The 27,463-nt window shown below is 38.2% G+C and overlaps 2 protein-coding genes across 2 annotated transcripts; both read right to left on the bottom strand.

Annotated features, from left to right (window-relative positions):
- Window positions 1–137: 137 nt before the first annotated feature.
- LOC140945061 (histamine H2 receptor-like) lies at window positions 138–1,700 on the bottom strand. The gene has a single exon (XM_073394131.1). It carries the CDS (start codon window positions 1,532–1,534, stop codon window positions 566–568), a length of 969 nt encoding a protein of 322 aa, XP_073250232.1. The 5' UTR covers window positions 1,535–1,700; the 3' UTR covers window positions 138–565.
- Window positions 1,701–2,467: 767 nt separating this feature from the next.
- On the bottom strand, window positions 2,468–14,523 carry LOC140948399 (uncharacterized). Its single transcript, XM_073397667.1, has 13 exons — window positions 14,463–14,523; window positions 13,506–13,858; window positions 9,726–9,890; window positions 9,298–9,417; window positions 8,422–8,547; window positions 7,954–8,050; window positions 7,051–7,269; window positions 5,974–6,347; window positions 5,100–5,267; window positions 4,444–4,554; window positions 4,104–4,220; window positions 2,977–3,067; window positions 2,468–2,475 (listed from the first exon to the last, which is right to left on the bottom strand). The coding sequence occupies exons 1-13, from the start codon at window positions 14,521–14,523 to the stop codon at window positions 2,468–2,470; spliced, it is 2,010 nt and encodes a 669-aa protein (XP_073253768.1).
- Window positions 14,524–27,463: the final 12,940 nt, after the last annotated feature.

Here is a 27,463-nt window from a genome sequence, read left to right as displayed (position 1 = left end):
TCTTTATTTAATGGTTTAAACTCTTTTTTGGTACAGGGAAAACAGAAAATAGCTTTAGGGTATGACCTATATATGGTACGTTATGGTGAATTGATAGCATTAAAAAAGACTGCGAAGCACTGCAGATGATAAGTTTTTCGGCAGAGCATAGCTAAGGTTTCAGCATTGTGGCCTTCCTCAAGGCGAAAATTTAGTAGTGATATAATTAGTTATCAATAGTAGGGATAAATCTGGTTCAAATGCAGTACTCGATCTTATAAAAGGCAATCCGGATTTTGGAATGCTTGTGGAATCCGGAATCCTGGGCTTTGAAATCCAGAATCCGAGCTCCAAGCAATCCGAGATCCGGAAGCCATAGCGTGGACTTTGAAATCCAAAATCCAAGACTGTCTTGGATTACGTACCCTAGGTACCAGAGTTTATTCTCACGTGCGATAGGAATGCTTCGGTGCCGGCTACCTGAAGTAAGTATCAAATACAGCTATCACTAGCATATTTTGTTTTAATCTGTTTGTGTTTATTTTATGTGTTTTTCGTTTATTCTCTGCATTGCTAAATATGAGGGTCAAGACACTTCCGTGGTGGCCGTTATTATGCGACTCTCTGAAACATTCCTCATAAGTTGTCCTCTGCGGAACTCACACGAGAGAATTCCCTTGATGGCTAGCCGGTAATTTTGCATTCTACAGGGATACACAATTGGATTTATCCCTGAATTAGCCATCACAAGATAAAGTTGAACATCCCGAATCCAGTTGATAAACACACAATTGCATGTACTACACAAGTTTATAATGTAAATACACACACACGATGGAAGGAAGCAAGCCAGAAATACCACCAGCACGATCACAAGAGCTTTAGTCATCTTCTTCTCCCATTCCAAAGCTCTTTTCTTAGCAATATTCTCCTCGGTGCTGTCGTGTAGATCTTCCCATCTTCTAGCTTGCTCTTGAAATATTCTGAGGATTTTTGCATTGGTGGCAATAAGAACCGCAAACGTCACGATAATGGCAACGTTGGCAAAAACGAATCGATAAATATTCAACCCAAATTGGAAGTACATCAACGATAGCAATGCAGAGATGACCCAAGCGATGGCAGATATAAGAAACGCTTTCCAACGATCCAGCCTGACCATATAAAACAATGGATACGAGACAGATACATACCGATCAACTCCCAAAATGATCAAGCCGAAAAGAGATGCATTGCACACAGTGAAGTACGAGAAGAATAAATACTCGTGGATCTCCGGTTTCAAACGGCTCTTGAGTCCTTCGGATACATGGTACATTACCGACATAGGGGCGATACCGATTCCAACCAGAAGGTCTGCAAATGCCAAGTTCGCAACGAAATAGTTGAATGGCGATCGGAGATTTTTGTAGGGATCCAAAAAGACGGCGAGTAGAACGAGTGAGTTTCCGACGATAGCGACAATACTAATTAGTGCGGAGATGGAGGCGGTTGTGAATGAGAGAACAGTCGGAACAGTGGCATTACTACATGGATATTCCCCAATGAGGGACATGTTCCCAAGGTTATGTCGTTCCACAAAACAGAATCGAGGTCACAGAGACCCACAGATTGTCTCTCTTTGTACAGCAAGAATTAAATATGTTCGCAATTATTGGGAACAAAAACACTGTCAGGATTTAAGTATTGATCTTTTGTCGTGTCCGCTGGCCCTTGTCCAACCATGCTTCCCAGATGTAAATGCAGTCAGACTAGCTAAGACTGTGTCACGCAAAAGTCACGCAAATAATCCAAGTTCGTATGAAGGTCCATGGCACGCCAGTTCTATATTGTATTATTTTTTTTACCTGTTTATCTATTTATTTATTTATTTATTTATTTATTTATTTATTTATTTATGGTCTTTATATTTTTTTTATTTATTTTCTATATGACAAACTCGCCAACAACTATTCTTCCACACATACTTTTTTTCTTTCACGTAAATCTTAGTCTATATTTCAAGTTATTCCCTGTAGTAGGTTTTAAAATGATCGTGTTCATGACCATGATGATGATGACCATGATGATGTTTATTTATCATATAATGATAATTGCAACCCTATCATTTTAATTCTTGAATTATCATTGTTTTTTCTAGTTACTTAGAGCAGTTTGATCTGATTGTTAGCTGTAGGAACCGACGTCAAGGTGGGGTACAAGTGTGTACGAGTTTTCAAAAGACAAACAAACAAGCAAAACCGAAACAACTATTTGCAGAAAAAAAGGAACGAGAATTTGTCATTTTTATAGTTCATACGTACATTTATTTCATTCCTTGTTATGACTAACAAAATAAGATAGAGTAAAGAAAGAACATGCATGATTTCAATATTTTCTTCCACTAATGGCCTAATCTGTCTGCTTTTGTTGACGGATCGTCACATAAAACCATTTATGGAATGTTAAATCGTGGCTTCTTCCTCCTGTAAGACAGTCAATGGCAAGTTCATTTTCCTGTAAATCACAAAAATGCAAAACACTTTTGTGGATTTTTTCCATTATCATCTAAGGTAGTTAACCAATGATCAGAAATGTAAAAATACCGAGCCGTCAAAGATATACCAGAGTGATAAACACCCGTATTAACTGAACGCATAAAAGACATTTCATAAACAGTAGAACCCCTTTGATATGTGATTCAACTGTACAACACTGTTGATTCGACAGTGGTAGAAAATTAAACAAACTTAATAACTTTTTTTCCCCTTCCCTTTTTTTTCCCTTCATGAAAAATCTGCTCTGAGTTAAAGAAAAAAGGTAACAATTGAACTCAAAGCGTTGCTGCAGACAAAGCCTTGAAATCTTTCTGAATAGCATTAACCCTTCAGCTCCCTTAATAGCCGAGCAAATCCGGTTATAAACTGTCATTGATATTCGCGATGGACCAAAAAAGGAGCTGTTGAGTACATTCAAATTTAAGCACAAACCCCTAAAAAGACAATAAAAGACTATTACCAATGATGAGAGACGTAACAGTAACTGGATCATATCCCTGATGTCTATTGAGCTCTTTCATACACACTCTAAAGATTTTGGTCGTGATGTACTGGGAAATGTAAAAAAAAAAACAAACAAACAAACAAAAGAAAACAAAGATTACACAATGCGTCGTCACATAAGAAGATGACCAATCATTATTAAATAATATTAATTTATTATTTTTATCAAAGTTTAAATGGACTTCCTGCAGTGTAAAATCATCGATAGTTCTTCTTAGGGGAATGGTGGAAACAACTGTATTCGACGACTAGACGTCTAGGGGACGTAATGCTAATAGAAGGTAACACCCATAAGATGAGCCCGATGGACACAAATTTTCGAACTTAACATCTTAAGGTGCAAGAAGCTTGTATTGTCAAATAAATTGTCACTAGGGCATTTCAGGGCTTCTTTCCTAGTATTAGACAGGTGGGCATGCAAATGAGGGAACCGGAGCGGAAAGACTAAATCATTTACTATGTCGCTCAGTATTTCCCACGCTTTCTCTTTAACCCTATTCGGACTGTTACCCGCCAACTTTTTTTTCTATTGAGCAATGACGTCATCATGACATCACTACTGTTGTTAAAGATTGTTTTGATAATCAAAATCTAAATCTAAATCTAAATATCGTTATGTCGGCAAAATCGTTTGGGACATCACGCCAACTCTAAAATCAAAATCAAGAAGTTGGCTAACACATTTTGTCAGACGCCATAATATTTTTAAATCGTAATATGGCGTTATATTAACATCAAATTACGTCATTGTGTCAACCAAATTTTAGCTAGATGTTGGAAATGATGGGTACATTTTTCGTTGTAATTTTGGTGGTGGGTTTAAAAAGTTATAGACGGAGGCCTCAGGAGCGCTAGCGGTTTTTTCATGCCCGAGAAATTTCTAGAAATCAAACGATACTTCTTTTTGATTTCATACTGCAACACGATTGGCGAATCGAACAATGCCTTCTCCATATTAGAGTTTTCTTTGGCGGGAAAACGAAGAGTCCATGTTTTGATCTTTTCAGCCATTACCGACACCATGTTTCAAGGTCATACGACAATCGCTCTAACCGGGTCAAGAAATCATAGGAATGCATATACCTCGACCCAGGCGGCTATACTGTTGTACTCAGGAATGAGTCTTCCTTCTTTCATATTGTGGCTTGCTGTAATCAGTACAGTAGGCACTTGATTATAAGTCTTGTTAAATGTGACCGCCTAAAGTAGAATTCAATACCAGAACACGGCTTAATTTCTAATGAATACAGTGCAAATCCATAACTTAAATGAGAAGAGATACATATAACTTTTTTTTCAGACTTCTATTTAGTTAAGAAGAGTAGCTACACATTTAAGCTTTTAGAAAGACTGCATATAAAATATTCAACGACATCATCCTAGTCAAACGTTGCCGTATAGCAAATAAAAGATCAAGCTATACCTGACAAAAAGCATTGTTGTTCGCTTTCAGTGGTCGATCTGTGTTACTAAAGTGTATGAGATGCTGCGTAGCTTCCATGCCATTTGGGAGTGTTTGATAAGCAATCCAGTTCTACAAAATTGCGAAAACACAAGGTAGCTTGCTTCATGTTTTGAAACATGAATTAGGAACTAGAGATCAAAAAACCGTATTCCCCCCCCCCCCCCCCCCCTTTTCACTTGGTTCTATAATGACGCTCCCCCGGGTAATTTTGTTTAGCTTACACCTTGGTCTACTTTTGGTGGACACTCTCCTTTCCCAGAATGAGTTTAGTTTAAAGACTTTTAGTCATGCAACAAAAGGTTGAGCAGAGCCCTAGTCTAATTATGATGTCGATAATGATGATGACGATACAAATGGAAATGAACGAACAAAATGATCGCGACTGGGTGTAATGACACAGTTATTGATAGCCTCCTCAACAACAATAATGATGATGATGATAACGAGGATATTCCTCTAAATTCAAACCTTGAGATAGTCACTCAGTTTATCTGCACAACCCTCGCCCCCCAACCCCCCCCCCCCCCTCCCGCCTTTCTCCCCGTCATAAGGCTGACTTCAACAACGAAAATGGCAGTGACGCCAGTGTTATTCTGGCTAGTAAAATTATTCACCACTCTTATATTCTCATGCAGTCCATCAAAGTCCTGTAATTCTCGAAGGCAGATTCTAAAAGATTTCGTTGAGGCATCTTCCACCCACACAGTTGCAGCGTCATGTTTAAGGCCCGTGCACATGTGTTCAGCAGTTACTAGTATGTATGGTGGCTCTGAGAACTTTCCCTAAAATGCAATTTGAACGCAACACCAGTTTAGAAAATGGAAATAATCAGTTCCGCAGATTTCGAACTCCTAGTCTATACTTTTTTGTTTAAATGATCGGGAATTCAATCAGTCCTCTCTTTTATTTACTTATTTTTTTATATATTCATTTATTTATTGTATTTTATTTTTTTTAAAGAGATTTTAGTTTACGGCACTGATCTTTACCGCGGAGACATAAAATTTTCCAGCTCTTTGAAGTGATGTTCGATAGGCAAACTAGAAAGGTCACCAAAAATAGAAATAAACTATGCACATATAATTTATTATCAAAACTCTGCTTTTTTGAAATATGAGTTAATACCGGCGACTTCACCATATTAATTGTCAATACAAATCGCTTGACTAAATTTAGAATGAAAGTATAGCGCGTTGGAAAATGAACCCCAGGGCCGGGATGTTCAAAGCTGGTCTAAAATAACCCAGAGTTAGTGCGAAAATTGAAGTTAGATATGAAAGCTTAAACGCAAATTCAGTTTAATTCATTTTGTCTAAAATTTAATAATTGGATGCTCTTAAGAGATTAGAGGAAAAAATCCTAGAAATACTTTTGAACAAAAGGAAAAGAAATGCGGATTAGAATTTAATCCCGGGTTAGCGCTAATCGGCCTTCGAACAACCGGGCACTGGGGTGATGACTTATGCTGGTACAGTTCTGTTACTGTACCTCAGGAATATCGACGCTTCTGCAATGTGCTCCATCCCACCAGGAAACGAGGCTCTCCTCCCCAGCAACCGCTCCTTCAGGAGCACCTTGGTAAGCGACGAAATCAACAAACGTCAGTCCATTGTCTGGGGTCTGGCGCTCTAAGCGACCAGCCTTCAATACGCATGCGCTAAATCCTCCAGCGTAAATTTTCTCTGTCCAAGTAACTGCAGCATCATGAACGAAGTCACCGGTCTCGTTGAAGTAGTTAATAGTTGTTTGCACGTGTACTCTCCGATAATTATTAAAGACATTCTTTTGGAAAATTGCTTCCTTGCATTGAACATCCGATGAATTCAGACGAAGAGCAAGGCGACCGCGGTACATAATGAATTCTGCAACAGGGAAGTCAAAGACTTGTTCACTTCTCTTTCAAGTCAGACTATAATATAAAATTTGATCATGGCGCAACGATGGAAGAACACAACAAACTTCAAATATTATAGGGCGTGTACTTTTGGGACTTGAAACTTCTTACATAATTTAAAGCAATAGGAAAAGTACTTGGAACTGTATGGTCCTGAATCGGGAATACTTATTTTATGGAACTGCAATGATCATAAAACTAATATATATGTGGCCATTCGAGTTCGACAAAATTAATAGAACTTCGTCGGGATAAGAGAATTGCAGAGCATGTCAACAATTTCAATTCGTCCGGACAACTGAGAAATATGGCCTTCAATCCCATTATAGACTAATTCGCTAAATAACAAAAAGTCCTTAAACGTGCATGGCTGAACTTATTAGAACGGGGAATTTGGAGACAGTATGGACTAGAAGGTCGTATTTTTGGTACTAGCGCAACTTGAGAATTCTACTTGCCACAAATGGTAGGTAGTATTTTAAGCTGAAACAATTTTAGCTGCCGTTAATAATGCTGAAGGCTAGGCGAAAGCGATGGGTGCGCAAAGTGAGGCCAAAACACTTAAGAAATGTTACGCTTGCATAATGCCCAAATTAAACTTGCAGCCACAAATTTGATACGGTATTATTCGAAGTGACTTACATGAGCAAGATCCAAACAATATCACTTACCATAACAAGAGCCTTCATGCAGCACGGTAATGTTTGTGCGCGTTTGGCAGACATCCAGTTTGTAGAAGCAGTGATTCTGGTATGTTTTCCCATTACTTCCACACAAGTGATCTTCAAAAGTTGGGCAGTCTGTTTGACATGCGCAATGCGCTTCCGCAGCACTTGATGCTTGACATAGACCATAATAATTACACGTGACTGAATTACATGGATTAAGGTCTTCAAGAACAAAATAATAATAGAACAGTTATTTAGACATAACGGCTTTAGTCACAAGTAAACCAATGCTTTCATTGTGATATTGAACAAACAAACAAAAAGCCATAAACAAACGGCTAACAGTGAATGATTAAATGAGTAAATAGTTAATGAATGAACAAATAAACTAGTGAATAAATGAACGTACATAAAAAAGAAAGAACGAAAGAATGCGTAGAAGAATGAATGAATGAATGAATGAATGAATGAATGAATGAGCGAGTGAGTGAGTGAGTGAATGAATGAATGAACGAACGAACGAATTAACGGACGGACGGACGGATGGATGGATGGATGGATGAATGGATGGATGGATGGATGGATGGATGGATGGATGGATGGATGGATGGACGGACGGAAGGACGGATAGATGAATGGATGGATGGATGGATTGATTGATGGATAGATGGATGTATGAATGCATGCATGAATGAATGAATGAATGGATGGATGAATGCACGAAAGAATGAAAGGCGGGGTGGATGAACGGGTGGATCGTTTCATAATAAAGGAATATTGAAATGTAGGAAGATAGACAATTCAGTGATCTTTGTCTTGTAAGGACGTTCATTGTTGTTGTTGTTCCTATTGTTTAATTTGTTTTCTCAATGTTATGTAGTTAGCTACTGATACGGCTGTTCTCACCTCCAATGGCAAGAAAGCTGATAGTTACAGGATCATGATGCTCATCATAGGGTTGTAGATCCTTCATGCAAACGGTGAAACTGCTTCGGGTTATTTCCTAGACAACAAATATTCAAACCTGTTATGCAAGATCGAACAACCCACCTTTTTAATGCTAGACAAATTTAAATTTTTATATAGTCACTCGAAGCTAGAACTCAAACTATTTTTTTGGAATTTATTTATAAACTTCGAGGAAGGGAATCAAACACCCAAGGGTGTGTTTCACAGATGTCAAAGAAAGCTCTCCGTCTTGAATTATACTTATAATTGCAAAAACTATAAGCCAGGAGAAACATAAAATCCAGGTCAAACAAAATCAGTCAAGAAATCCTGCCATAAAAAGTGCGCATTTCTATGATACTCTGTTTTCTTGGGTTCTGTAGTTATCGACATTTGCGAGATGTCTTCTCAGAGTGTGGAACTAACCTCTAACCATTCAGTGATGCCGTTGTGCTTAGGATAAACCGTGTTGACGTTTTTTGGATCCATTCTGTGGCTGGCACTTGTTATCACGATAGGTGAAGCATAGAATGGTTGGCTAAAGTTGACTCTCTGTTTTTAAATAACGAAAAAGATAAAATCAAAACAATTATTGCATACATCGTAGTGTCAAGCATATGCACATGAGTTTGAAGGACAATTATTCTTTACCTTATATGCGCAAGCCTAAGGTGTGATTAAACGGTAAACGGTAAGCGAATTCGATTAACCCTTTGTTGAAGTTTTCGACTCAGAGGGCAACTGCGCATGCATTTTTACACACCTGATAGCAACTTGTCGCGTTACAGAGGTAACTGGGATTCCCTAATTCGGGAAGTTTTTGTTTGTGAAATCCAGAATCTTGGGCCTTGGAATCACGGAATTTGAAATACAGCTAAAAAAAGTTTGGAATTCGTTATCCAATTTCCGTTGATAGGGAATCCGGAATACACAGCATGGAGTCCAGAATCCAAGACTGTTTTGGACTCCTTTAAAAGGGGGAGAGACATCTTGGCAAAGGAACCGAAGTAGTCATTATACAGACAAGAGGTCCCGGCTTTAATGGCGATGAATGTAAATAGTTCCTACCACATTTAACATCCTGACAACATGGGCAAGAGGGGACGAGGTCCCTCAGATCCTGATGATTTCACTCAGGCATCTGGGCAACTTGCCTTCCAGAAACAAGGCTACTTAGTTACCAAAAGTTAGAGGTCTAACTAAACGTGTTTTGTTTTTTTTTTGTTTTTTTAATTAACAATCAAGATCAATATACAGAAGTTTAAGAAGAAATTGTTGCTCTTACTGAAATGCAAAACGTACCTGGCAGAAGCTATAATGTTGGACACTTGTTAATGGCTGGTCGTTTGGTAAAGTCACATTGCTTTTGATTGGAATTTTCTTATTCCACTTACTGGGAATGTCCTCGAGTGCAAGCCACGCCTAATTTAGAAAATAAACAATTCTATTGAGCTACTTTGGATTATGATATTAAGTACCTATATCCTTTTTAACCTTCACCAACTTTTATCCCATTACTTAGCTCGATCAATCCTGGACTCTACCGTGAACTGTGATGTCGCCAAATGAGACTGGCAGAGTTCTCTCGCGCACACTTTCGTAGACGTCGCAAAGAAAGAAAGCCTGGAGAATATAGCCTGGGATGGTCTTTGTCATTTAATGCTGAAACAACAAATATTTTTGCTGTTATCTAATGTCAATAGATAGGTATTGTAGATGTTTTCACTTACTGCTCGAATGCTTGAGTGAACGCCGTCGAAATTCTTTAGCTCTCTTAGGCAAAGCTTAAATCCAAACGTTGATATGCCCTCCACCCAAATTAATGATGCATCGCCTTCTTTTTCTGGCTGTCTTTGTACTGGTGTGGCGTAAACATAAGGGACTCTTGTAAATCCCTAAAGACGATTGCGTAAATCAGGGTTGCGCATGTACGACTAACTGCGGCACTTGTTGCCCTTTTCTAATAATCCGTATTGTAGTGATACAGTTGTAAGATGCCATTATCATGTCATTAATAGTAATTATAGTCTTAATTAATTCATAAAATAAAAACTACCTTTCTTATCTTACAAATATTCAAATTTTGAACTAAGTTACATCGTAGAAATTGCAGAGCTAAATTTTGTTTAAAAAAACGTAAAGTTATTAACTCGGTGACTAGAATTGTGTCTTAGATTGTATTATGTGACCTTCGATTTAGGCATAATAAAGTTTCTCAGAGGATGTTTTCTCTTGATGCTTCTTGTTTTTTTTAATAGATCATAGATGTTAACCGCCTTCGATATGTATCTCCGCTTTCGACACTGGTCTAGGAAACACCACACAGTCGTAAGCCCTGGATTAACAGCACCGTAGACGGATAGCCCATATGTCAAATTAGGGATAACTAGATTTTGCAGATAGTCTAATTCTGACTGAGTATAACCCTCCTTCCTTAACGCTATCAGTAAAAAAGACATTTGTTAGTTTTAATTACCATTAGCTCTTTGCCTACATGTGTAGTGAATCGGCAATGTTCCTGGAAAGTATAACACCAAAAATAGAGAGAGCTCTGGTGACACGAGAGGAAAAACCTGTGTATATATACCGGCCAACTAATTTACTTCAATAAGAACTGTGGCATAGTTATGTTGATCTTCGCCATTATTCACATCAACATAATAAATTGTTATAAGTGGCACCCTGTGAACTTAACATTAACCAGATGATGAGCACGAAATTGTGCCAAAGTGGTCGAGGATTTGGTGATAGCCGGTAAGTGGTTCCCCATGTAAGCAATCATATACAACTAGGTATACCTATCGATAGAGTGCCAACGAGCAAATCATGCGTATTTTGCTTAGGAATAAAATTCCTTTTTTTTCCCATTTGACCGTTTCTTGGTCCCTTAGCTTCCTGTTGCAAGGATTATTTTCTTGAAAAGTTGTCAGATTCAGTATGGTGGCTTTACAAACCTGCTATGTAAAAGTGTAAAGTGCCTTGAAAGAATAAAGTCAGCTTTGCAGAGGAAGCGATCGGGAATATTATTAAGTTCAGCTACAAATCTACTGTCGGTTCGGTTTCACATTGTTGATAAATATTTGCACAGTTTAATCATTTAAACCTCCTTTCAAATTTCCCAAGGCTTTTTGTTATCGGATTGAAACTTAAAATGATTCGCTGGGCCATCTGAAATGTTTTCAAGGACATGCGGTGTACGGCACGTCGGTATTTAATTTTAACTGATTATTTTTATACTGAATCGGCCACGTTTCGAAAAAAATGGCGTTGTTTTCTTTTCCTTTGTCGTTCGCTTTAGGCTTGTAATTCGTTTTTGTTCTCATTGTTTTTGTTTGCTGGTTGGATTTTTTCCGCAACACCAGATTTTCCAATAGACAGGGGCACCCAATGGATCTGTTCCTCAAAATATCTGTTCTTCAGGCACATTTTTGCTGGCTGGGAGATGTGAAAGAAATAATAGTCCTTGGAAGGAAAGTGTTGCTGGGAAAAAGATAATTCAGGGTGTCAGAGGGGATTTGAAGTCTAGAATAGCTGCTACGGGTTACTTGTATGGGTTACTTACCACTCAAGATCTGAATTGTGCCCTAAGAAACTGCCCAGTAAGTCAGGTTGCAGGTTGTAAGGTTGCTGGCTGGGAACTCTTCCATCAGTCTTGCTGGGAGTGAGGAACAGATAATTTTTTTCCAGCAATCTCCCAAATTGCTTAAAATAGTCTCAGAAAACTTTATTCACGCTTTGTTCTTGTTTTTTAGGTCTTTTTCTCAAAATTTCCCGTTGGGTGCCCCTTAACAGAAGCGACTGCATTCTTCGTGTCAAGCTTTCCTTATCTCCTCGTGTAATCTGATCCTTTTTAGTGGTGAGAATATTGCTTGCTGCACATAGAACACTTTTGCTGTTTTACAAACTTCTCTTCGTTAAAACTTAACATTATGGCCCCTAAAATTAATAGAATATATCAAGTGCTCATGTCTCTTGACTGCGGTCGCCGGCTTTGACGAAAAAAGTTTGGTAAATGAACACAGGAAGTCACGACGGCGTGAAGTGTGTGAAATTTTGTTTGTTATTCAACTTGAGCCCGTGCGCCTCGTACTGCCTTTTGATTGGTTGACAACTGACCACTTGGTCTCAGGGGAATCTACATTACATTAGGTTACACTTTTTTCAGCTCGATCGAGAATTTTTCTGCCTATTGCCCGGTCTTACGCGACTCTATTCTGCTGCCGCCTCGCCATCCGAACGTCTTCGCTCGGATGGCTCGTTGGCAAAAAGGAGTCATGCATAATAAGGCTGCTATATCGAGGCTGCACACGATTTAGCCACTGCTTGTAAATTGTATGTAGTTATCCGAAATGCAAAAAACTCGGAGATGAGATTTAGGTCATGCAGTTTAAAACTCTTAAACAACGCTTTAAATATTCCCAGTAGCAATGGGCAGCAGTATTCTAAATGAGGTAACACCTAGGCTTTATAAAGAGAGATCGTAACGTAAAAAGAAACCATGCGCTCAACCCTCCTAATGCGGCAATCTTCATCATCGTCGTCATTATCATCATCATCATCATCATCATCATCATTATCATCATCATCATCACCGTCACCAAACAACATTACGCCTGTTCATACAGGGCATTTTTTTTTACCTTTGCTTTCTGTTACCTCTATAACTTCAAAACTGCCCATCCTACGTCCACCAAAATTATACACAATAATGTGGTCATCATTTGCAACTTCTGGGCATAACTTGATCTGACGTTACAATGACGGCATATTACTGAATTTATTGATGGAATCCAAATTTCCCTCAAGCGAAAAATGCTTAAATAGTAAGGTCTCTGATAAGATCAACACAAGTGATCCTTAACAATAGCAATGATGTCGTGATGACGTCATTTATTACTAAAAAGGGAACTGGAAGCATCCACCATCTTGGATCCCTCATTTTCAATTATTCAAATGTATTCCATTTTACTTAAATCTCGTATAAATCGAGGTATTTTTAACCGAAAACTTAATCTGTCTGAGTATAAAAGGATGCTTAATTAGGAAGCCCCCAAAAAATGAACAAAGTATGAAATTCTGAGAGAAATTAACACTGTTGAAAATTTAACTCAGCATCTGTCATTTGGTCGTATTAAACTCGTGTTACAATAACTTTGATAAAATAACGCTAAATTAAGTGTAATGTAATAATTCAGTCTCATAAAATAGTAATAAAACCTGTTCTTTAGAGAAAAAAAGAAATTTTGAAAACTGTGGCGGTCAAAACTCGGTTGCCATGATCTAACATCAGTGTTGACATACACGTTACGACGACTTAAAATCTTCCCAGATAAATTTTTGGAACAGTCGCTAAGTTTGGTGGTCCTTGCTTGAACAGTTTTGAAGTTATTTAACTTTTTAGTGAGGGGGAGCTAAAAAGTCCCCCCACCCGGTCTGAATACGGTTGACATCATTCAATAATCGAACAACAACGTTAGATCTCGTTAATATCATTTGCAACTCGGACCCACCTTTCCCTTCAAGTCAACGGCCACACATACTGTTCCTGTTGTCCAGAGGGGAATGTCTTCAATTCCTTCCTTCCCCCCACTGGGTACGACATCATAAGCTAGCCATTGTACTGTCACCTCCCTGCTCGGTCTAATTGGCCCCGAAGTGGCGACACACGCTTCAAATCCCGAGACGTTTACTCGCTCGACCCAGCCCACCACAGCTTCGTATGTCGGTGCCCGTGAATGATGATAAGAGAGTTGGACTCTTATGGAGTCTTCCTTGGTGAACGATGGTACGAAGGAAAGTGAATGACAAAGATGTTCGCTGTACGGCAAAATAGTGACCGTCTTTCTTCCAAACAACATGGCAGCTTAAATAAAAATCACGCTCCTAGTAACTAAGGGCTGATTGATTTGTAGGATACACGTAGGGCTTTCCCATTTATCAGTCGGAGGTTTTTGTTATTTTTAAGCTTAAAAACTGAAAAAAAAGTCCATGGGGGAATAGTACGGCTCTACGCATAAACTACAAATAATGTTCATAATGAGCTCAAAACACGAGACTATATTGACACGTGACTCCTTGAATGGGCCAAAAAAATTAGCAGCAAAGAGTAGGCATCTTCGCTTGGTGAGAGGTTTTCTAGGCTCAAAGAATTAGCCCCAATAGTGTTACATTATGTGATAACAGCTGACGTCCTCACAAAAATGCACTTTAGTTTAAAAAGATGCACAGACTATCTTCAAGTGATTTAACGTGCACGTGATTAAAAAAAGGGTGTTGTGGACGTCGCACGTGCGTTTTATGTTGCCCATTGCAAAACAACCGATTTTGGCTATGGCTGTTGTTGCTGATGATGTTCGCCCTGAAACAGTCACCAGTTGAATGGACAAAATTTCATAGAACTAGAACGTCATAGAGTAAGGATAAGCTTAGAGTAGGTCAATACGTACGAGAGGTATAATTGGACTAACCTGAAATTTCAGGAACCACGGCTACTACCTCCATTGCAATAAACCATTCGAGGATACGCATTGTGATTCGAGACGTTTCCTATATCCGATAAAGACCTAGTCTACGAAGTAAAGTTTGTTTTCATCGAAAAGTAGCAATTCTAGAAAAGCAACCAGTTATGGAACAAACGAAAACTTAGGCGATGGGAAACAATTGAAGTCACCACATTTGCAGCATCGCCCGTTCGCCTAAACTTCGCATCCATGCTTTTGACTTAAGCGTGATGAATCGAAATTACACAAATTAAAACACATTTCAAAAGACAAAAGCTTTCTCTTCCCTGGGGGAGGGGGAGGAGAAGGGAGGGGAGGGGAGAGCTGGTTGCAGCAGTCCTTATGGTTGTTTTGTTATTGCTGTTTTTAATGTAGTTACGGCAGCTACTCCGCAGGTGAGTATTTTATCTTGGTGATTGTGCGCCTGCAGGTAGGTTAAATGATCATGTAGTTAAAGTCGCGTATTAAAATAATAGTTTACCGGCTTCCCTCCTCCCCTCCATCGAAGCAGAATTTACCGCTGGTAGTGACACAGGTGAAAGAAAGTTGAATCTCATTTCAGCTAAATTTGTTTACTTATATTTTATTTTCAGTGCTCTTGTTTTGCTGGCTTGTTTAATTCGCAATTTAGGGTCTTACTTTTCCTGGTATAATAACCGTGTTTTGTAAGGTATCTGGGAAATGACATCATACGAGAAAACGGAAAAAAATGTGCAGAGGAAAAGTTTCACCTGAGATGAAAACGTTTTTTCTTTTGTAGGCACGTGCACTCCCCAACAGATAAAAAAATAAAAATAAATGCAAACTGAAAATTTACCTCTACCAAACCCCGAACCCACCCCCTCCCACTCTCCGCATTATCATTATCATTGTCATTATCATTATCATGGTTATTATTACATAACGATGGAGGTTAGTTCCTAAAGGAGTCAAAGGAGAGAAATGCTTTTGTTCTTGAACAGGTGACCATCACTGTCGCCGTAACGTCACGTGGTTCAGTCAAGTGCAAAAAAAAAAACAACAAACAAAAACAATTTAGTATAGTTGAAGTGTAATCTTTATTCTTTTTTTGTATTTCATCCTAGCAACCTGGCCTTTCTAATGTTGTTTAGCGACATTATTACATCTGCCAAGAAAGGATAGAGGGGACAGAGAAGGCATCCTCCCTACACACCCTATTCCATAGATAATTGGTCTCGAGTTATTTTTAAGACCACAGATCTAGCTCAAGGGGGATTAGACAACAGCCAATCACATAGCGCGAATGAGTTCCGCGTGGATGACCCACGCTCAGAGCCACGCGTCCTTCACGAATTGAGGCAGAAAAAAATGGCGGAAGACGCGGAGAGCGATATTGCTATTCGTTTTGTCAACGAAAACGACTAAAGAGAGATTTCTGCTAAAGCTGTGTCTGCGAAACGAAAATTAAAAAAGAATCGCCTTTCCTCTCTTGTATAGAGCTAATAGTACAGCAGGGAAATCCTTAACACACTGAATATTTTCTCAGGATCATTTATAGTTGACAGTTTGAAGAGAGCGATTTCTGGTTTGATATTTATTCTTTCATTAGTCTTTTATTATTCAACAAAAATAACACTTGGCGTCCTATAATAATAATAATAATAATAATTTAATAACTTCTAGAGCGCTATTTACATTCACTGATCAACAGCGCTTAACAACTTTAAAAAAAATAAAATAAATTTCAAATTTGTAAAACTAATTACATGTACATGAATATTACTTGCTACTTGCTTTATTGTACAAACGACCGGTTTCAATAGACCGGCGAAATTTCTCATTTTGTTAAAGCACTGAGGTTACGATAACTTCGAGTTAAACTGATTTCACGGGTTGTCAAAGAGTCGAGCGATTCCCTTTTCCCAGGTGAGCGCCGACTCATTTCGCTTCAAAATTCAGAAATGCTCTCGATCTCTTTACGCTTTCATTGCCCTTCGCCCGACATGTTTTGTACGGCGTTAAGTCATGCGAAACCTCCACGAAACATCCACCCAGCGCACGAGGTAACTTTATCCCGATTCTAGAAAATAACTCGAGACGAATTACCTATGGAATAGGGTGTGTATGGGGGATGCCTTCTCTGTCCCCTTTATCCTCTCTCGCATCTGCTGAATATTTACAGTCCAAGTACCAACTATAGAGACAACACCCACTTCGGTTGTCGGTGTAGCTTCGGTGTCATCTCGGAAAGGCTCGGTAAACGCCAGATGGTCGACAGTGGTCCATCCGCTACAGCTTTGGCGATTTTTCTGGCACTTAGAACTGCCTTCCGTTTCCCTGAAACAGACCCGGCACATGTTGAATCCTGGGCTGTACGCCCCGCTTGACTGGATCATCCATCCACTGGTAGGTACATCCACCGCTTTTATTATCGGTATCATCACGGAAAGGGGCCGTCCATGAGGGGCGTGTACTCCAGCCGGTACACGAGCTTCTCACTCCCTGACACTGTTAGCTGCCTTCGGTCTCTCTAAAGCAAAAACGATATTCTTGGTTTGCGGGAATGTAGCCCTTCTTTTCGATTCTCCATCGATACTCGCATCCGTGAGCTCTGTTGTCTGTGTACGGCGATCTACGGCGCGCAGTCGAGTTTTCAGGTTAAAGCCTTCGCATAAGAAGATCACAAAAGCAGCGCGATAGATGCTGGCCTCCGATTGGATACACAAATATTTTTTTTCCTGTCCAATCAGAGTCAAGCATTCAAAAGAGTCGTGGAACCGAAGTGGTCCTTAAAAGTAGCACCCCAGGGGCTCTCTCATTCGTTTCTGAAAACTTTCGCCGCATTTTATCCCGACCCGACTAACCGCCCCTGGGTTTCCAAGGATGGATTAAGTGTAGATCTCTTGCTATAAAAGAAAATGCGGCGTCAATCTTTATAAGTAACTACAGTTTAGTTCTACACCTTTAGGGTTCATCCTTCTAACTATTGGTCACATATAGTTGTGCAAATACACCGTGCGACTGCATGAATAAGTACACAAGAAGTTTAGAGTCTGCTTGCCGTTCGCAATACAGTTACTTTATCCAAATGAATTAAATTTCCATAAATAATCCACACAGGAGGAGAAATCTTGCTCTCCGAGAGTGTCTACAAATCTAACTGCAACGCCACACAATAAGAATTTGATAGATTTACCGATAGTGAACTTGTAAGAAATCAATATAGTTTGTCCGATTCGTCTCCCTAATTCCTTCTTGAATCCAGTGAAAACAGTTTATCGTGATAGGGGGTGTTTTCTCTGCTATAAAAAAAATATAATTAAATAAATAAAAAAATTCGTATTTCATGTTGGACTGAAGTCTCGACTATTTTAGGTTTTTTTTTTTTTTTTCATTTTTATGCCTTCGGTAGTTGAGGTAGCGTTCGCTATCCGTTTTTGCTAAGTGCAATACAGTTATTGATTTTATTTTAAAATAACAAATAAAGATGGCTATCATTTTTTCTCGTTTAATATATTCCGTGAATTATTACTTTACAAAGAACATTAACTTAAATATGAACTGCTTGTAAACGCATCGTGCAACAAATCTCATGAAATCAAGCTGACTTGTAAGGTAAGCACTAGCTCTGCCGCGTCGAAAAGAAAAACAGAGGAACTTAGCAAAAAAGCAGCAAACGCACTGACTGCCAGCAGGAAACGCTTATTCTTTTTTATGGGCCAAAACTTCAAACTTCTTCGCGCCATCCAATTTTTTCGAATATTTGGTACACGAAATGGGGCGAGGCAAAATATCGCAGAGATTCGGAACGCGATTGTATCTTCGGAGAATCAGGAAAATTGTACTTAAGTTGAGTTAAAGTTAATCCAATGACAGCGAAAAAGCACATTTTTGCAATTATTTCGATGTAAAAAAGTAGGATTTTAACATAAAAAAGCAGCTTTCTTACAAAAATACATTTCTGTAAAATTAAATCCGGTGTTTTACAACTATCGTACTTGCAAAAAGGCATGAGGTATTTTACATAAAAAAAGCAGTTTTTCTTTACAATATTATTTGTTTGTAGAAAAAATACTTTTACAATTAAAAACTTTTTAATAAATTACCTTTTTATGCCCAGTTAAGAAAAAAAATGAGTTAATTGCAAGAATGATTAGTTAGAAAAAAAAAGTTTCCATAAAGAAAAAGGTAAATCCAACATATCTGTCCGGCTTCAAAAGAAGTCATTATTTTTCTGTTTTCTTTTTAAATATTGGATTTGCCATGTTATGCTATGCCCAGCTGGGAAAACGTCTACCATCAGTAAATTGACCTTCACAAAAGTTGCGCAATTTACAAAGTGAAGTTTCGTGATAGATACGTTCAGAATATAACTATATCTGATATCTTTCCTGCAGCTTTGCAAAATTGATGAGATCATGTTTTACATTTTAACAAAAACAGATTGCCATCCTCTTCTATCTCTGGATTAAGCCTGTCCACAGCAAGGGAAAAAAGTATTTATTGTAACATAATTTTCAGTTAAAAGTGACTTTACGTGAATAAATTGGTAAGTCTAAAATTGCTGTCACGTTTAATGATAATGAACAAAACAAATGTTTCACCAGAAACTCGAACTCGGATAACTTGAATTTCCCGTTAACTGGAACTAAATTTCTTTTTCCTTGATAAAAAAAACTCGCTGAAATTTACCCCGATAACTCGAATTCTGGTTCTTTGAACTCAACTCAAATGCCATCCCATGAGCTCTTTATGTTGTAGAAAGCCTGGGTAAAAACACTAACTGATTAACACTGTTCAACACTAAAGCAATTTGATTTTTATTGGTGGAAAGAACAGATCACGTTTTATCATTAAAAATGCCTAATCATGTTACCCTTTCTGATGAAATCAGTTACATTTGCATTGCACCAATTACTCTGAAGTGCTGAAAAATCAGTAACTATCGATTTTTAACATGGCAAATTGACTTTTGCCATCGACCCACATAGCCCAAACCCTCGCTAACTCGAACTGTTCTTCGTTTCCCTTCAGAGTTCGAGTTACCGGGGTGCTACTGTATTGGATTTGCCATGTTATGCTATGCCCAGCTGAGAAAACGTCTAGCATCACCCGTACACTGGGCAAAAAAATGGACTTACACAAATTTTGCTCCTTGCAAATATGTCGCAAATATGTAAATATTGAGGAGTAAATGAAGATGGTAAATACATTTGCAGACCAAAACATCTGATGCCCGATATATTTGTACGATTTCAATGTACAAGCGTGTGACGCCGTCACAACCGTCACAACAGAGGGGTAGACTGGACTTGAGCAGATTTGTTACCCATGATGCACTGACGCACAAAGTAATTCTGACTCAAGGAGAATGGCGAAACGTCGTAAGAGTTCAGTTCCTTTTTCTGTTGAAAGTTTAAGGGAAGAGGCCTTCGCCGAAGGAAGAAACGAATTAATTGGATCGAAAATTCTAACCGATATCTCCTCGATTAATCTCGATCAAGTAGAGCATGTGGCTGAAGACGTAAGTGACGCGTCACAAATTCAATATCGCATGTCAGAGAAAATTTATCTGGCATGAGACCAAAAAACAGGGAGTGTGATTAACTAGGCAAATGTGGCATTTACCCTGTTTGCCATATGTTTGCTGCTCAGGATTTATATCTTTGCGACATATTTCCAAGGAGCAAATTTGTGCAAATCCATTTTTTCGTCCCGTGTCAGTAACTTGACCTTCAACAAAGTTGCTCAATGTACAAAGCAAAGTTTCGTGATAGAGACGTTCATAAAACAAAAAATGAGATCTAATACTTTTCCTATAGCTTTGCACAAAATGATGATGAGTTATACTTTCACTTAAAGAACTGATGGTTATCTGTACAGCTGAGGAAAAAAATGATTTATAACAATATAATTTTCAGTTAAAAGTGAGTTTAGATTAAAAAATTGCTAAATCTCAAATTGCTGTCACGTTTCATGATAAAACGAACCAAATGTTTCGCCAGAAAAACACGAAAGAATTTAATCTTAAGTTTTTTTTAAAGTTGCAAAAAAAGGAATGATTAGTAATTTACACGTTTACGTGATGAAAGGTAACTGAAACTTATCATTCTCTTCTGATGGATTAATTATTTTCAAAATTTTCACTGGATTTGCCATGTTGTATGCCAAACTAAGATAAAATTTACTTAGTTCTAAAAACCACGATCAACTGTAATTGAATTTACACAAAAACATCGGTGAATCCATGATCTGTCTCTCCTGATGGAATGATTATTTGCCATGCAAAGGTACTGTAAATGAGCTAAGTAAACGCTAAGGGCGTTTATTTGACAAAAACTGGACAAAACGGATACGGTATGCTTTCGGCGAAAATCCAGTCCATCCGTTTTTCGACACTCGTTAGAAAGCATTTAATGCAGGAAAAAAATTGCTCACAAACTGATCATGAGCACAGAACGGCTTGGAAACTAAAATTTGATAGCATTTTGTTTTGAATAAGGGTATGGGCATGATTTTCAGTTGAATATGCCTAGCGAGCGTAAAAATCGCATCCAGTCTGAGGATTAATGAGAGAGGGAAAATTTTATATATTTAGGCATGACAAAATTCAAGGGAACATTGGTACTTAGAAATAACATCTCATAGGCATGGAAAAAATGGGTTCATGCCCTCGCAGTCCAAAATTGACCCAGCTAAACTTAGGTCCCAGATCTCTCGCCGGGTTGATAATTCATTCCCAGTTTTTGCTCCTCTGGTTTGGCATGCCGGGCATGCCAATGGTGAAGCCACTTGGTTTGGCATGCCCGACATGCCAGGCAAGAAATTGGCATGCCCTGCGAGACTGATTTTGATGTTCGCTTCAGCATCATATCCTGCGAATCACATATAATCGCCAAATATATCTTAAGGAGCTTGAAGTTACAGGTTTCATGCCTGACAATAAATGCAGATTATAACAAAAAAAAGCCATGTTTGTCACAATGTGTGTCACGGGATCGACTGGCAAAACTGAAGACAGAAGCCTGGATTTATAAATAAAAAGCACAACAAAACAACATTATTCATGCATAAAATAGAATACTTAACTTGTAATCAAAGATTAATCCTTTTATTTCAAACCGATACTGACATTTCTGGGTCCAGATTTAAATTTGATCGCGGAAAAGCGTCTTAAACAATAAGATAACAAATCTTCTCAGTATAAACTTATCCATGCTAAAGTTTTATCGCGTCGCAATGTTTCCCGGTCAACAGCATTAAAAGACTGGTGGAAATGAAGCTTACCAGGTCGTTCAAGTCAGTACGAGAGTACGACGTTAATACTGCAAAGACGTTCTGATTTGGTGAATTTGGACTGCCTTCTCAGAGAGATTTTGCTTAGTTTTTCAGTGCGCTCCTTGTCGGCTATGCGAATCTCGCAAACTGTTTTACTCCTTGCTGACGATAGTCCTTTGAGCAACGTCATCTGCGTCATCCGAAGATACCCCGAGCACGCACGAAATCGGCCGAATTTCGCAGAAGTGTTTTCGGATGACGAGGAATCTAGTTTGTTGTAGCGTGGCAGTTGTGGCGTCACGATGTCGTCATGTCTCTTCGCACTTGTTTGTCTTTTTTTTCTGCGGTGCATGGTTGAGATGTTGGTGAATGCTGGACAAGAAATGGATTCTGCGAGAGACTGTAAGTACAAATTTAGTATTAATTTGGTAAAGAAAAAGCCTGAATATCGAACAAATCCCGTGATTTAGCCTTTTGGCATTCGGTTTATCTTGCTGCCTAAGAACTCCGGCATAAGTGGTTGTCAACTCGTTCACTTCGGATTGTTTCTGTTTGTATGTCTTGTAATCTTCTTCTGCTACTAAGAAGACTAGAGAAAACTTCAAAAATAAGAAACCAAAGCTAAAAAAAGTCAGGTCTAATTTTATAGCTCGAGTATAATTATTTTTGGCACCTACAGTCATATTTTTCCACTGTACTGGTAAAGTTACTTATTTTTGCTGCATAGTTTGACTGTTGTTTGAAAGACAATCAAACGGATATTAAAATCACTTTTGGAGACAAAATAAAATATCCGTAAATCAAATGCCAAAATCAGATTTGGATTTCGCTTTAAAAAAATGAACATGCTTCACGTGTCAATGCAAAGTTGTAAACAACTCAATTTCAGCAGTCTGTGAATGTGCGTTTAGGTCCACAAAACTAATTTTTCTCTTGGACATCTCATCCAAGCAAAGACTTAAGGCTTACATTGCTTGTCTACGAGTGTACTACAAAATGCTTTGCTACAGTAAGCCTCTGAGAGGCGATTCTGGTAAATTTGTAGGACGCTAAAATGCAAATAATTCTAAGCTTAAACAACCTGGCTGGGTCCGACTTCTGAATTACAAAATGTTCACGTTTGCCGGCTCTACTTTAAATGAACATGGTTTTTGAAATGATTTTGTACTATTTTAACCCGAAAATTATGATTGGGTTATAAAGCTTTTAAAACGGACGAAAACTAAGCTAATAAACATGTTCAATGTAAAAAACTAAGATTTAGTCGCTTTTTCAACTTTGCTTTGTGGGCCGAAAAATTTACCTTTACGCAAAAAAAAAAGCAAACAATGAGGCTTTTATTCGACATATTTTCTGAGAATTTTATCTCATCAATTTAATGTCACTAGCATTGTTTTCGTATAGGAGTTTTCCTAATTATATGAGCTTTTAATTTCATAATTTTGATACTCTATAAACTTCTCATTTGATAGCCTCACTTTTTTATACACCGATTGAGAAACAAATTCGCTCTCGTTAAATCCTATTTTATGACCTATTTATTAGAACTCTAGGTAACATACGAAATGTTGTAACCGGACAGGCTTTAACCTTTGGTCCTAATTTATTTTTTCTTCGCAACCCCTAATCAGTTGACGGGCCGTGAGAGAATATCGCCACAAAAAGATGCGAAAAAGTTTTCGCTGAGTTTCCTTTACATATTCCGGCTTTATATGGGTCTACACCTTGCCTGCTTAAAAATGAAACTGTTGTTCAATTAAGTGTCAGTCAAACTCGGTATAATCTTGACTTGCAAATCCAAATGCAAAGGTTTATTTCGCAGTAGAAAAGCGTGTAAACATCATCGAACAGCGCAATGTAAATTGGCTAATGTGAAACCACGTTTCTTTCACTTTATTTACCATGTATTTATCTCAATTGCACACTCTTGTGAAATTAGCCTCAGACAATTAGTTGCGACCTTTAACAGACTCAACAAGCCAGTATGAAAATATGTTAAGAGAAGCTGAGCTCTACATGTCCTATTTCTTTTTTTCATATTGCCCTTGCATGTGTTAACATTCCATTTCTTTTTTGTTACAGGTAACTTCCAGACATGACTAGGAGATAATTACTTTTCTAGAGAGCAATTCTTTGATACTGTCAGTTATTACTGACTTACTTTGAGTTAAAGACAAAGAATACAGACACTGGTAATGACATCAAAACATTAATCTCTGGCAAGCCTACAAAACAAGAAAGAGGAACTCAGACTCCTTATCAAAATGTGAAACAAGATAAAAACAGCTTTTCTAACGTAGGGAAAATTGCGTTAGAGAGATTTGTAATTGCAACGTTATATTCAAGCACATTGCATTGTCAAACATCATAATTTACTGAATAATGAACAGTGATTTTGGGGTTTGGCTCAGTTTGTAATGAACTTTGAAAGATATTCTATTACCTTGTATTTTTAAAAGCTTTCATGGAACATAGATGCATTTTATTATACAATGAAAATAGTCTCTGTCTCTCTTTTTACTGATTTCAGTCAATTCCATTTTATTCGCAATGTGAAGTGGGAATCCTATTAAAGACTCATTAAAAGGGGTGAGGAGTTTTTAGCATCCCCTAACAGGTCATCACCATGATGACGCTGTTTTATTACTTCGGCAGAATCCCTCAGGGTTTTACTTCCTTGTGAAAATTAGAGCTTTTGTTATTTAAACTTCGCTGGGACAACCAAATCTATGAAAATGAAAGGAATAGCAATGACGTCATCGTGTAACCGTACATCAAAAGATAAGCACTGTGATCTGTTTAGTTTTTTTTTTTTTAAGCCACGCTTAAAATATCTGTAGATTCAAGGAATTATAACCTGTGCGTTGAGAGCATGCCAGAGACCGATTTTGGCATGCCCGGCATGACCCAGATTATGGCACGCCCGGCATTCCAGAGAATTTAGCATGCCGGGCATGTCAGAAAATTTGGCATGCCCGGCATGCCGGAGATTTTGCTGGGTATGAATTACTTATTACTAGAACCTAGGCTTCTCGCGGCCTGGGTGAGAAGGTCACAGAACCTCAAATCATGCTTACAGGGCATGCGAAATTCTGTTGCATGCCAATTTCAATGCAAAACCACTCTGGGGCCACCCCCTCTATTACCAGTGAGCAAATCATTGACGATAGGCATGGGAAAAATCCTTGCATGCTAACCAACACTGAAAACGTAACAGAAATGTCCTCAATTGCTGAGTCATGCCCTAGGGGAGGCTTTAAAGTACAGAATTTCCTGACATGGATGAGGGAATTTTCCGTAAACAGCATGTGATCATGCCGGCTAGGACGTATTGCCTCCGTATTGCCCCTTTTTACAGCTAGCTAGGCTCATTTTTAGGTTCCATGGCCTGAAATGACGAAAAATTCATGCCCTAAATGTAAAAAGTCTAAAAACGTCCTCGAAATTTTAGTTTCCAAGCCGTTACAGAGTAAAGAAGATAAAAGAGCGCTAGCTACCTCACAGGGTGTCCCAAATGTTCGCCCTTCACTTTACAAGCCTGATTAGACTTGATAGGCAAATAATTTAACCAAAAGTTGTGTCTTTCAATGTTTTTTTTTTTTTTTTTTTTTTAATATTTCATAGTTACTGTGCCATCTTTTGACTCGAATATTCGATTTGTGTACTTTCGCACGAAAGGTGTGCTTGCGCGAGTAAATTTTCTCGCCATATTTTTTTGTATTTTTGTAACCCAAATTGCTCGAACTCCTACAATGTACCTCGTTTTTGTGAATATCACCAAAGATGAACCCTCTCAACGAGAAACACTCAGCTACATAAGAGCATAAGCATGTTTACTTCGATCTACTGGCTTATCGGTTAAAGAAATTACTTTAAAAAAAATGGAAAAATCCGAATGTTGGATTGAAAGATGGTTATCCAGAAACTAAGGTTTTAAAGACAAGAAACGGGGGGAAAGTCCGAAAGTTCGGAATAAAACCGCTCACATAGTTTTTTTGAAAGAAAGTTAGGTACAATAGAGGAAACCCGACGAGGTAGCTGTCACAACAAATGGCAGGTTAAGTTTTGTTTTGTTTCGTTTTTGTTTTATCAACTTTATTGTTCTGAGTCTCTCTAAATAAATAGTTACAGTAACGAAAAAAAAAATAGTTACACTGAACGAAAAAAAAAAAGACCAAAGGGTAAGGTTCAAATGAGACCTGGAGTTCCATGCAGGGCACACCCAACTAAATCAGGAATAAACTTAAGAAATGCTTTAGATATCAAACTATAATTGTTGCCAGTGGCACCCAAAGTTACGTGCAAGACCCCATGAACATGGTTTATCGGGGTAAAAGAGATTTGCTAATTCATCTTTGTACAAGTTAGTTATCCTATTCTTTAAAGTCTTTATGATTAGAAAGTCACTAGGCTGAATTAATTTACATATTTGGTTCCATAATTTAATACAGTTTGGAGCAGGTTCTCTTCATGAAAAGCAACGTTTTGAGACCCCTGAGAGGGCAATGATTAAAAATACCTCCACTCAGTCCGCCAGGCAACGTATAGCTTGCCTTAAGTTTGTAAAGAGGTACAAAAGCCTTGCTGTGGAAAGGGGCCGCGATGATTATCTCTTCCTGGATCAATGAAAGAGGGATGAAAAACGAGCTCCCCTAAAACCGCCTGCATGGGAGGCTAGTAAGGAACGGAATAACATGAAAAAAAGAAGGTGCTCCATTTCGCCATTTCTTTGTATTTAAGAGGTAATTTTCATTGGGAAGGGAGCGTCTGTGAGACATGTGGTCTTTATTAGAGAATGGCGTCTAAAACAAACTTAACGTTGTAGAGGGGGGCGTTTATTTGAGAGGGGGCGTTTATTTGAGAGTGGGCGTTAAATATTAAATCGTTTACGGTATGTCCAGCTGGCAAACCGTGAGCCTAAACTAAAAGCGAGGTAAGCTAAACATTTTCAGCATAAATTTATATGGCATAATAATCAATTGCTGTACGTACTAAGCTTGATGCTGCTTTGAGAAATTGGGCGAATACTTCTGATTGGCTATGTAGAATCTGTTTTAAGGCGCTTTGTGACGAATTTAGTTCTCTTAAAAAGAGAAACGATACGTCCAGAAAGATTACATACTTTAAGACAGAGAAAGATTGCATCGGGAAGAGATTCTTTTGTAAGCGTTTGCTCGTTTGATGATGCGTCATTTGATATGTTAATTAACGTTGCTGTCCTTTTGGTCTCAGAGGTGTCTTCTATCTGCCCATAACGTTTCTCTTTTTGACCGAACTGCGACACGAAATTTACCAAATTCAAACAGTTGGCCGCATGGAACTGCCGCCAACTAATTATAATAATGATTACATAATGATTTACTTTTCTTTCTGCTAATAAAGCCATTTGCACTAAGAGGTCACGTGACATCGTTTTTATGAAAATGAAAGTTATATGATTTTGCCTTCGAAAAACGATTAGTGGGTCATATCTTAAACAAAATAATAGTGATTTGGTTTGTCAAACCCGCACCATTTTCTTAAAATGAGTGAGTTTGTAGCTGGTCACGTGACCAAAATGTGATTTTTAAAATTAGGAATTACATCTTTCAGAACACAAATTTTTGCACTTAAAGTTCAAGGGAAATGTTGAAAAGATGATGTGGTAACATTTACGGCACATCTGAGCGTAACTATCAAATGTTTAACAAGATATGAGCAAAAAGTAGTTTTGGCGGCCATGTTGGAGG

Source organism: Porites lutea, chromosome 1, assembly GCF_958299795.1.
Source record: "Porites lutea chromosome 1, jaPorLute2.1, whole genome shotgun sequence".
Taxonomy (NCBI): Eukaryota; Metazoa; Cnidaria; class Anthozoa; order Scleractinia; family Poritidae; genus Porites; species Porites lutea.
This window is presented reverse-complemented; position numbering and strand designations above follow the sequence as displayed.